Consider the following 12,799-nt stretch of genomic DNA (forward strand, 5'->3'; position numbering starts at 1 on the left):
TCTTTCCTGGGTTAATTTGGTGAGGCCAGAGGAAGAAGAAGCTGTGTCTCTTTTACTGATGGCAGCAGAATCCAACATCATCAACTATAATCTCAACTTCCTGACGACAAGCTGAATCAGTGAGTCTCTGACTCAGCAGGGGAGAATATTTATGGAGACACTTTCTAAGAAACACCTTTACTAACATTTCCTTTATTTATTTATTTATTTTTTTTTACAAACATCAGTAACTATGACTGATAGACTTTGTTTTTGACAGCTTTGTCTACGAGACATCCTTTCCAGTCAGACTGTGGCTTTCTCATGTTAGACCAAATAAAAGAAACCCAAAAACATAACAAAAGCTCAGATTACAGTAATGATAAAAATGATGTAACCTAGTTATGAACATACAGTGAGCAAAAGAAGAAGCAAAAAACAGAAAGCATCTAAATAAATCACATTTGTGCTTGAACTGCCTGCTTGGCTGAATTTGATTCCACATGAAATAAACTTATTTATGACATCAGTTTTTAGTCTAATTATGAAATCTATTTAAACTTCAGTTCCTGTGGGATTGTGTCTTTGTTTTTCTAGGCAGAGCTTGGGAGATAAAAAGTGACGAGGAGGAGCAAGAAAAGACAAGTACGCAGAGGAAGATGTCGAGATGCAACACGGAAATAATACGGACTGCTGTAGTTCGAAAACATACGTCACACAAGAGGATTACAGACTCTTAGTTGTGCTGTTTGTTTTTTACTAACAGTTTTCCATTTTGGCTTCATCTTTGTTTCCTAAATATTCAAATAGTGCATCAGTTATACACGATAAAGTATATATTCAAAGTTTTCTATGTTATGTCACTTTGGATGCAAACAAAGTTAAACACAAAGTAGGATTGTGACAAGTTTACATGTAAGAGGAGGAAGTGGAAGAGTAGGAGAACAGAGTCCGGCCAACAATGATGGAACAACGCACCTCGCAGTTATTCTCTCACTTTTTATTACTGAAAGATAATTTAACACAAAGATCCAGAGATAAAGACATTGGTGACGGATTTTTAAAGCTCCTATATTCCCCCTGTGAGTTGCACTAAGCAGGGCCACTAATGTAAGCCACCTTTGCTCGCACTCTTTATTGATTTGCCTCTCAGCTCTTATACAGATGTCTGTGACACCACGTTCTGCAGGGGTGGTGCGTGTAATGGGCTGACTGGTTGTACCCCACCGCCCCCCCAACCCCTACTCTGGTTACTTTGCACTGAAGTCTCTGAGATCATCCAGTGCCAGACGGAGAAGCGACGGCCACCCAGTGAAAACATCGATCTTTGCTCGACGGAGCTGCCGATCGGGAACTCATACTGAGCTCAGCTTGTGCAGAATCTGCAGCTCTACGCTCATTTATGCAGATGTGCTCAGTGAGGGGCTTTGATGCATGCGATGTAGTTCAGCGCCCTGGAAGCCCTTCCCTCACGGGCTGCAAAAGAAGAGAATAAGAGGTTTGGTCAGTTGTGGCCCAAGCTGAGTTTCCTGTTGCTTATTTTGCATCCACAGAATGGGAATCTGGGGCCTTCTGTTGTTTTGCATAGTGAGAAAATGAAGCTGTGCAACGGTGGTTGATAACTCTAAACTTTAGTTAATAACTAAACAAGGAACATTTCACTGATTTTTTTTTTCTTTTTACTGTACAGTTAAAAAAAATACAAGCGCTTATCCTGAACAAAATTGAACTTCTTTAATCAGCTCTGAAAAGAAACAGTTCAAAAACCACAGTTTCAAATTTATGAGTCACTTATTTTATTTGCAAAACCACAAATAAAAACTCAGGCCACTGAAAGCTCAAACACGTGTTCAGGTAACAGGAGAATCAACGTTTTTCCAGAAGAACTCTGTCAAAATCATCACACTACCTCTGCCAGCTTACAGTCTTCCCAAAGTACAAGCTAGGTCAATGTGGTTCCCATCTGGTCATCAAAAACAATAAAATGCGGGGGGCGGGGGGGGAGTAATTCATGAATCTAAGCCCAGTTTTTCCAACGCTGTGTGGTCCTGATTTTGATGTTGAGTCTGTAGGGGTTAAAATGGGCAAAATGAATAGTCCACAGATATATGGTCACATGCAATAAAAGGAGATACTCTGTATTTCTTCTTTCTATTACATCCAGCACTAACTTCTTCACTAATTTGGGCAACAATATAGGCAGCCTTCACTCCCCCTTGTGCGTCCAGAAGCCTTTTCCTGACCCCTCTACCTGTTCCTGTTCCTTTCTTGGAACACCTCTGATAGATGCTGAACACTGCAGGCTGGGAACACCCCGCAGGACGTGCAGGTTTGAAAATGCTCTGATCCTGACATTCAGCCAGCGTTAACCAAACTCCCTCAAATCCTTGCACTTGTTCATTGTTACCACTTCTAATACCTAGGGGCTTTCACTGCCTGATGTGCCATTCCCACCAACAGGAGGGAGGATGTAAAGATAATACTTAAGCAAGATATTTACATACATATTACAATGATCTTCCTGATATTGTGACTGGCTTTCTATTTTTCCATGTCACACAAGGAAGCAGCGTGTGCCTTCGTGTAAAAGGCTTTGAATGAACATTAGAGAACTAAAAACTAATGACATCATCACCTGGGCTGTCCTAAATTGCACTTGGGCAGCTTATAAAAAACATATGTAGGCCATACCAAACTCTCTCTACGTTGCAGCTATTTTTTTTACTAGAAGGCACACAGTGCTCTGCTTTGTGGTCGTAAACAGCTCTGAGGGAGAGCAGAGAGCCACTCTGCGCTTACCAGGCTGCGCTGCAACATTAAACCCAGAGAGAGCTGATCAATGCAGCAAAAGTTACATTGAACCATTCCCCTATCTGGTGCGTTTTGGAGGACGAACCAGAACTCGGTGCAGTCACACTTGTGTTCAAATCTGCAACGTCGCAGCAGCACCTTGACCGCCGCACGGAGACCTGCAGATTCATAAAACTTGGAAGCCCCGCCCACACATGCACGGCCAGCGTCTGTTTACGAAAAGTCACGGGAGCAGCATGGAGCGAGCGGAGAAATGTCACAGCGCGCTGCCAACAGGGGGAACAGTCAGACATATGTGAGCGGACAGTCAGCTGTGTTCCTCAGCATGAAGTCTGCCTCCCTCATATGTTAGCATCCGCTGACATTCCCAGCATTTACACGCGCGGAGCTTCGTGGCGACTTGGACACGCGTCTGCTGGGAGCATTTCTGGTTTTCTTCTTTTTAAACTAATAGACTTAGAGAGAGAGAGACAGAGAGAGAGAGAGAGAGAGAGAAAAAAAAGCAATGACGAGGCGTAAAAGGCTCGACCTACCGAATTGTTCCGCCTAAACCCAGCCAGGACCAAACAGCTGTCTCTTTCTCCCCCCCTCAACCCCCCCTCACGGCTTCTTCTGGGGGGAAATCTCGGCGAAAAGAAATAGACAGGAGTCAGGGGGGCGACATGGATTGTCCGACCGAGAACCCTACCAGGGCTGCGGAATATCTGAAGGAGCTTAACAAGATCATCGAGACCCAACAGGGGCTGCTGGAAAGGCAGAGAGGGAGGATAGAGGAGCTGGAGCAGCAAGTGTCCGACTTGTGCGCGGAAAACGCCTGCCTGAAGGAGCAGTACCAGCGGCACCTGGCAACCTGCAGGCTGCTGCAGGGCACCAGCAGCCTGGTCACACTGGGAGCCATCAAGGAGCATGTCACTCACGACAAGTAAGAGATGACATCTAATCAACCCTTAATAAATAAATAAATAAATAAATATCAAAGTTAAATAGCCCCCGCTTAACAGCATACTCATTAAAGTTGGGAAATGTCCCCAATGACAGACTGCCACGCTCTGATCAGCAGTTCATTCTGGGTTTGGCGGTGTCTGCTGCTTAAAAATGGGTCGCTCAATTACACAGAAAAGCAGAAAATTGCTGTAGTTGGGTTGTAAAGAGCCATGGAAATGCGTGTGAGAAAATCCTGGCCATAGCAACCACAAGCCATCCATCTCTGTGTTAGGATGGGCATATAGTAGCAACCGCACGTTTTAAAACACAGAGCTGCATTTTGTCTGACCGACATATCACAGCAGATAAGCAAATTAAGATGGCATGTCAGTTATGCGACTGTGGTCGGTAATGTTTGTTTCTTTTTTTCCCCCCCTGATCATCTATTCAAATATTTCCCCCTTCGTCACAATCATATTCAATAATTTCTGCTGCTAAAGTTGCCATACTTTTCAGTGAAACTCACTTTGCTGCGACCGAAACATATTTGTTTCGCTGTTTAGTGATAAATCATCCACAAAAAAATAATAATTAAAAAAGCTTCCAGGTAAACACGCCTTTTAACATAAGGTGTCCCTTTTTTGTGTTAATTTGTATTTTTGTATTCAAATTCCTCTTTCTAAAGCATCTACTTAAATTATATTTGGCTGCTGCAAAAATGTTTAAGCAATATTTGAGAACACCTGCATTGAAGGGAAATTTGGCATAGATGAAGCACATAGAGGAGGTTTGAGGATGACCAGAGCAGTCTGGAATGGTCAAATTTAATTACCCAAGATCCTCTGGGACCATTCAAGCCACGTTATAGACAGGAGTTTAACAATCCGTCCAGCTCATGATATTAGTTTCATTACAGCAATATTTCATGGAAGCTAGTATTTACTGATGTCATCCTACTGACAAAATTTCATTTTTATTTTCACAAACTAAAAAATTGATCTTAAACTGCTTTTTAAATAGATAATTATCCAGTTTAGGTTTGATCACTGCATTTTAGATTTTGAATTAGATATGCTCAAATGCATTCCTAAAATACTTTATCAGCATGGCACTGACGATAAGCTAACTTTATCACCTTTGGGGTTATCAGAGTCAAACTCTGGCCCAAATACACCAAGCTGAACCTCTGGCAGCCCAATTGCTTCAAAGTTTATGTCAAAACTAATAAAAAGCTGCCATATGTTCACCAATATCAGCAGATCAATGTATTTCGTGTGCCTCTTGTGATGTCATCAAGTCAAATGCACACAAAGCCGATTACGCTGTTTTTCATTGAAGGCTTTTTGAATACCATGCAAAAAACATCAGTGGCAGTCTATTTCACTACTTAACTGCTTTTTTTTTTATATTCAATGCACATTTGTTTTTGTTTTTTAAAGTGCACTGGATATTGTCTTTAAATGTTCTGGATAAACACATTAGTATCTGTGAAATTATGTAACAAAAAAGAGGGACACTAATTGATTATGCAGCCATGCTTCAGGCAAGGCAGTGGGTTGAGCTTCAGGAAGAGGAGAGCAGATACAGTAACCCCATCGGCCATCTGGCTGTAGTTTCTACAAAAGACCTTTATAGTTGGGCACCGTCAGGATTACCCTCCCCATGTTAAAGTTCACTGTCGGATAGCTGGATTCCCAAAATGCCTCGGCATGCAGACATTTGACTGAGCTCCTGACAGCCTGCAGGATCATGTGATTGTGCCTGACCTTTGTCTCCGGGGACATGTCCATGTCATGGGGATCAGTGGCAGCAAATCAATACTTTTGACTCAGGGGCTGTGTGTCTTTGCTGGTTGATAAAACCCGACTCATGAGATTAGGCCGCTGACCTTTAGCATACTTCCATCTGTAAATCTTGCTCCGGCGTCATGAAGGAGCGTTCTGTGGGGCTTCTCCATAAAATCAGCCTTTTGTCATCTCTGATCCTCTAAGGCCTCAGTGGCTGTTGAGTGTTGAATTTTACTTAGAAATCTGTTTACCTCAGCAACTCCTGATGGATATGTAGCTGCTGTTTGGTTTATGGAGAATGAATTATTCAAAATGTTAGTTATGGAAAGCCATTTAAAAAGATACAGAGGCCTTCAGCAAAGCTTACACCAGAGATATGCAACTTTACAATTTCTAATATGTACTCACTGTGCCTTGCAAAAGTACGCGTAGCTCTTAAACATTTCACATTTCCTCACAGTAAATGTGAAATTTACACATATATTGTGTACATTTAAATTGAGTTTTTTTTTTTTAAAAAAAGATAATTATCCAGTTTAAATTTGATTACTCTGTGTATAATAATTTTTTTTTCTACCATAAACATATTATATATTATTGGAGTTCAATGTGATAAACCAACACAAAGTAGTAGATAACTGTGAAGAAAAAGAAGGGAGTTGCTTCTCATATTATTTTACAAACAACAATTTGAAAGGTGCACCGTGTGTATTGGTTTTCAGTCCAATATTTCCATACTCTGTAGAAACTTCTTAAACTGCAAACACAGCTGCGATACTTGGGAGTACGTTTCCAGCAGGTTTGTACATCTGAACACTGGAGAGCACATGTAAGCATCTCAGGCATTTCTGTTAGCATGCAGGATTCCCAAAATGCCTCGGTAGTAAAAGAGATGTGGAGAGATGTGTGAAGGTACAATTTATTGACACAGGTTTTCAGATGGATTTAGATCTTGACTTCTAAAACATAAGCAGCCTTTGACCTAAACCTTTTTGTTGCTCGGATCAAATGTTTAGTATTGCTTTCCTGCTGGGAGGTGAATGTTGAGGTCTAAAGTCTATTGGAATTCTGTAAAAGGTTTTCTCCTGGGTTGGTTTTCAGTTAGGTTTATCCATCTTCCAATCAACTCTAATCAGCCGTACTGAAGAAAGAAATCCCTACAGCATGAATCTGACATCATCCTATTGTGTTTTCAAGATGTGTTCAGTCTATGTTTTCTGCCACATATATACATGCAGGCCAAAAGGCTTAATTTCAGTTGGACCTGACCAGGTCACATTTTCTCGTAAGTTTACTGCGTCCCATTAACGGTTTGTGAAAACTGTAAACTGGACCTCACGCAGTTTTCTTGAAATAACTTTTTTCTTGACTCGCTTTCATTTTGGTTTTGGGAAGTGCATGATTGATACTTTCCATGTCGATAGAAATCTCCCACCTGAGTGGTGGATCTCTGTAGCTCCTCCAAAGTTCCCATGACCCATTAGGGTTTTTTCTGACAAATTCTGTGTTTGCTCTGCCTGTCTGTTTTGTTGTTGGTAGCTTTACATTTGTGCCAGACTCTTTCTCTTTGAATCATGAATTGAATAGTGCTCCAATTAGAGGTTTGAAGTTTGGGGTCATGTTTATAACATAATCCAGTTTGAAACTCCACACTTTCTAGGTTTTTTATTAGTGTCAAAAAGTTATTACCATGCCTACTTTTTCGACCCTACTTTTTTGTATTAGTGTGTGTGTGTGTGTATATATATACATATATATATATATATATATATATATATATATATATATATATGAAATACGGTGTATACTGTGAACTTACTGTAGTCACTTCTTTCAAATGAAACTGTTTAGTCACTAGTGAATAGCAATGGAAGCAAAGATATCTTTTCCTTAGTTCTTTGTTTACCTTCAGGGTTTTCCAGGAAGGTCCATGCTGAAAGTGTTCTCTGTATCTGACTTTCTCTACATACTTTCAAAGTGAGTATGGAGCAGCATCAGAAGCGCCAAAAGGCATACAACTATTCAAGTTCTGTGTTTTATCAAAAAAACATTGAAAACACCCCAAAATCTTAGCTTTATACATCTCTCTACATCTCTTTTACTGCCAGGAGCTTTTGTTTAAAGGCAGTACAAGTTGACCGAGTTAAAAAAAAAAAAAAAAAAAAAATTGCATATATGACATTTATCATTAGTGTGAGTTATTTTGGTGTTAAGAATGTTATTCTTTCTGAGGCGGTGAATGCTGCCTCTTTTGCTTTGAGCCAAAATGGATTTGAGTGTGTGAATGTTCACACATATTTTGGCCACATTACCAACTGAATAAACACTCCAGAGCAAATGAAGGATCATGTGTCTGAAAATCAACACTATCTTCAAACAGCAGATGTTTGAAGGGACACACTTCAGACCATGGCGTTGCCTTTATTTCCTCTAAAATGAATACTATGCAGGTTGGTGAAGACAAAGCATATCTGGCTTCTCATGACATTACACACTGAAGTGTCTTTTCAACAGTATGCCAAGAATGTAGACAAAGCTGTTTGTGGTGTAAAGAGTTTCGTTTTTCTTGTTCACTGTATGGTAGCTGTCATTGCTGTGCCTTACAGGAACTGGATGAGAGAAGCGAGTAGGTTTTCCTCCAGTTAAATAAATATCCTTTTCCTGGGTCATTTGTCTGTATGAACAAAAAGTCTTCTCTTGAAGAAAAATATGCTTCTTTTACTATAATTTTTTTTTCTGTCTTGTGTCAAATAAAAAGGAAAAGATATTATTGTACGTTGACCTCTTAAGAGCTTTCGAATATTTGAATATATTTGAATATTTGAACAAATTTGCAGAATTTCTCAAGTACTCAACCTAAATCTCAGTCAATTTGGTTTAATCTGTACAAACAGTGAAGTGCTGGAACTGTTAATCCATCATTCACCTTGTTGTATAAGCATCAGAATGGTGTAGTTCTGCAGTAACCCCAGAGGATGAGAGGATGAAAATGCATGTAGAGAAATCTTAAATTAATTTTAAGAAATTTGCATTCATTTGCTTTCAGAGCGCTCTTTGATGCACAATATATCAGTATCAACATCAGTATCAGTATCAGCTGATGCCATTTTTTAACATATTGGTATTTGTCCGATAAGTAAAGTTGAGCTGATATGAACAACTAATGTTTATTTCTATTTTGTTCCTGCTTGTGTTTCAGGAAGACGGTGTTAGTCATTTGGTATTCGTTAGAACAAATATCAGAAGCAGAGAAGCAATGAAGGCGGTGTGGTAGTTTTTACATGGTGTTGAAAGAATAGGGAAATATATATATTATGTGTAATGTCAGGAAATCGGCACAGCAGTGGTGTTAAAATCAGACATCAGTATCTGCCCAAATTGTTTAATCAGTGCATTCATAGTTTATACAAATACCCCAGTACACTTTCTAATGCCTATCTTCTATGGTGTATATGGAAATTCCCCGGGTGAATAAATGACGTGTAGACATAACCTTTTTAGGCACCTGTATTGTAGCACAATGTTTTCTAACTCTGGTCCTGAAGGCACACTGCCCTGCTTTAACATGCATGATTGCAATTGATGGCCAATTAACAAGCTTTTGTTGATCTGCAATTATCTGAACCAGGTGTGTGCAAGGAAACATCTAAAACATGCAGGATAATGCTTTGAGGACCAAGTTTTTGAAACACTGATGCAGTGGTGCTCCACATACATTTTGTCCATGTCAGAAGATTCTGTGGCATTCACATAGCAACTTGCACTGCTGCTCCAAAATCTTCATTGTTGCTATGCAAAGTTTGTGGCAATGAAGTGATCATAATGTTGAATAAATGCATGCAGTATCATGCAGATCGTTTGTCAGCTGCCCCCTGTTCCACTTGACTTATGTTGAGTGTGCGATGTAGCGATGACCGGCAGATTTACAGTAGAAACACACTGCGATTGGCTCAGACCTGGTTCCACATTGCTTGATTAACCACTGAAAGCTGGATATCACTGATAGCACTTGGATAATTGACCAGATCTTACAGCAGCTCAGAGAGAGGCATGTCTTTGCAAGTGTGCAGAGCATGAGACTCTCAACCGCTAATGATTGGTCGATTACCAAATAGGGGGTGAGGGAGAAAAATAAAAAATGTTGTATGAGAAGTTGCTTTTGTGTTTTTAGTAGATTACATGTAGCTAACTTGATATAAATAACCCAAAGTTGCGCTAAATAACATTTGTGGTTATTGTTGTCTAAATCGGTGTGTATCTAACAAACGCAGCTATGGTCATTGTGATACACTTATCCTATATTGTGTAAAAAGAACAAGCAGTTCCTCTTCTGCTGTTTACTTTTTACAGCTGGTATGGCACTGCCAGAAATCACAGGGGCTATTTTGTGGTTTGCAGATGTGTCTGTAGATATCAGTACACGCTACAGTCTTCTTCTTTAATGCCGGAAACTGCTGAATCAGCTTTTGAGGTGAACTTGAAACGAAGTGTAAAAGCTAATGGCCCTAAACAAGACATGCACATGGGGTAGCTGAGTTAGGGACTGTGTTATTTCACCTCCAAACTTCCAGGCTTGTGTACACTAACTCAGTTTCTAGCTGTAAATTGGACAGCGTTCAGTTTGGTGAAGTATTTTCCCTGTGCACATTGAAAAGGTAGAACAGTAATGGAGTTGTCAAAGAAATGCAGAGGCTCAAGGCCTTGGTGGACATGGAGTGCAGTTTAAAAGTTTTCTTCATTTTTGTCACTCTTGCAGTTTTTCAGGCCATGAAAGAAATGTTAATACCAGACATAGATAATCTGAGTGGATACAGAAAGTTATTTTTATGTGAGATTTTAACTATTAATTGAATGAAAATAGCTAACCAAACTGCCCTGGCCCTATGTGAAAGTAATGGCAAGTGCTTCTGCCACCCTTTGATAGCAAGTGCCATCAAGTACTTGTGTTAGTTTTTACGTCACTGTTACTCTGTTGGGTTTGTAAAATAACCAATATAAATGGCATGTATACATCTATGCTAATCCATTTCAATCCAGTTTAAATCTAGGCTTTGTTTAGGTCACTCCCAAACTTTCGTTTAGTGGAGGGTTTTTTAGCCATTCACTTACTCATTTGCTTTGGACCACTGTCTTGTTGGATGTGTAACCCAAGAGCAGTTTAGCTAAAGGTTATGAACCTACGGGTGGGGATTCTTCTTTAAGGTATTAAGGTAGTGAGAGGAATCCATGGCAATTATGTTGACTTGTCCAAAGCAACTCCAGACGATCACACTTCAGTCTTTTCACATCTTTCAGAAAGGTCTGCTTTTGTCTTGTTGATATTTTCCAAAAGTCTTGGTGCTTTCCCATTAATACCATCATTTCTCAGTCTCTTTTTTTATTGTTGAATCCTGATCACTGTTCCTAACTAAGGCAAATTAAATCTGCAGTACTTTAGATGTTACTCTTGGATTATTTTGTGACTTCATGGCTGTGATGTTGATTTGCTCTTGGAGTAATTTTGGGAAGCCAGTTACTCCATTTTTTCCCCCCTTTAGTAAATGAAATTGTCGTTGCAAAACTGCATGTGTCTGATAATAACATTTGTTTGATCTCAAACATGTTAGGGTGACAAAGTTACAAAAGCAAAAATAGAAATCTGTAATGGAGCAAATACTTTTTCATGGCACTGTATGTCAACGTGCAGCTTTTATCTTAATTTTCTCCTTTTTTGTTATTGGATCTCTACTGCAAATACAGCACATCCTGTTTTTTCATAGTTTATGTGGAAATAGGTGAGCTTTGCTTTTATGAAGATGTTTCAAAGTCTTTTCAAGTTCGGAGAAATATAAAGGAAGGGAGAAAGAAAACAGACGGTGCACAACCAAACACGTGAGTGAGTATTTCTTCAGCAGAGAGCTGCTCCATTAATGTGTTTGCTGCTATCTTGGGTTGGCCTAAAATAGGAAGCTATTTTCCCTTCGTGTTGTGTCTGTATTTCTTCCCTTGACCCTTTTTTTAGAAACAAAAGACAGAGAGCCATAAATGGGATGCGCCACATATCGCGGAGCTGGTGTTGCCAAGTCAACAGATTTATCTGTGGATTCTGCAGAACAAGCTCCTGTATAACATGGTCAGTCCAGTTCTATGGGCGTACACAGAGGCTGCACAGATTAAGGAAATCGATCTGTCTTTTGGGATTGGCACCTGGTATGTGAAAACAATGCGCAATATATTGGGTAAGTTAGAAACAACATGCCACCATTCTCTATTTACATTTCTGACTGTCTAATTTTCTTTTCTTATATATACCAATGATTGTTATTTCTAAACTAATCTAAAAGCTGCGCGTCTCCTTTCCCTGTATAAATCCAGTGTAAAGTCACTGCTGACAGTGGTTCTGATGAAAGGTTGCTGCTGGTTTAATCAGAGTGCATCACTCACGATATTAACCCTGCTCTGGGGTATGCGGGGGTATAGACCCTGCAATCACTTTCATTTCTTATCTCCTAACTGCTTGGTGCATCTGCCTGTCCATGTTTAGCATTCAAACTTTGTCCCAGGCCCAGATAGCCAACCGAGTGTAAACAATATTTGGGATGCTGACCTGATCGCTGGAGAGATAACTTCTTCAGCCGGGGATGGAAATCAGCTGACACGTCGTTTCCAGAAAAGCTGTATTTGAATGCAGATCTTCAAACTAGAAGCTCTTTAATGCCTGGTTTGGCAGCTTATATTGTGTTGCACAGAGAGAGGCATGCTCGTTGTTTCCTGACAGAATGAAGGAAAATCAGGCATCAAAAAGGGTGTCATCTCTCAAGCTGTTTTTATCTAAGTAGTCATTTAAATTTCTTATAAATCTGAGTGAGTAAAGAACCAAAATTAGACTTAAAAGATCAATTATTAATGAATGACGTGAGAAATCTTTACCAACTCCAGCACCCGTCCTGTTAACACACTAATGAGCGTTTCAGTGCTGATGAATGTGCATCAAAGCTCTTGAGGTGTCAATTCATCTCGACCTCGATGTGTGAAAAGACGTCTCCCGCCACGTTCTCGTTTCTGCAGGTTTGTGAAGCCAGGCTGCACATACAGTAAAACAACGTTTTATGGTGTTTATGTTCACTAGTATATTTTTAGCTGTGATTAAACTGAAATTGCTTTGATGCCGTATCCCTGCAGTTTTTATGTTCTTGGTGAATTCAAGCAGCTGCATAATTATGCAAATAGTGATTTTTTTTTATTATCAAAAATGTCTTTACTGTACTCTTTTCAGTTCAGCAAAAACTTGGACAGCTGTTCATGCAATTTAGCTTGAA

The 12,799-nt window shown here is 39.8% G+C and overlaps 1 protein-coding gene and 1 long non-coding RNA gene across 4 annotated transcripts in view; one reads left to right on the forward strand and one right to left on the reverse strand.

Annotated features, from left to right (window-relative positions):
- Window positions 1-641: 641 nt before the first annotated feature.
- LOC106948091 (uncharacterized) lies at window positions 642-3,412 on the reverse strand. The gene is made up of 2 exons (XR_001425106.1): window positions 3,324-3,412; window positions 642-1,455 (listed from the first exon to the last, which is right to left on the reverse strand). It is a non-coding gene; the product is annotated as an uncharacterized LOC106948091 (long non-coding RNA).
- LOC106948087 (IQ motif and SEC7 domain-containing protein 1-like) overlaps window positions 3,350-12,799 on the forward strand; it is a 133,488-nt gene continuing 124,038 nt past the window's right edge. For all 3 annotated transcript variants that reach the window (XM_015033552.1, XM_015033559.1, XM_015033558.1), the window contains exon 1: window positions 3,350-3,712. In XM_015033552.1, coding sequence (XP_014889038.1) covers window positions 3,453-3,712 — 260 coding nt within the window. In that variant the 5' untranslated portion in view covers window positions 3,350-3,452. The remainder of the gene's footprint in view (window positions 3,713-12,799) is intronic.

This window comes from Poecilia latipinna, unplaced genomic scaffold, assembly GCF_001443285.1.
Source record: "Poecilia latipinna isolate Pla-1442-1.1 unplaced genomic scaffold, P_latipinna-1.0 Scaffold271, whole genome shotgun sequence".
Lineage (NCBI taxonomy): Eukaryota > Metazoa > Chordata > Actinopteri > Cyprinodontiformes > Poeciliidae > Poecilia > Poecilia latipinna.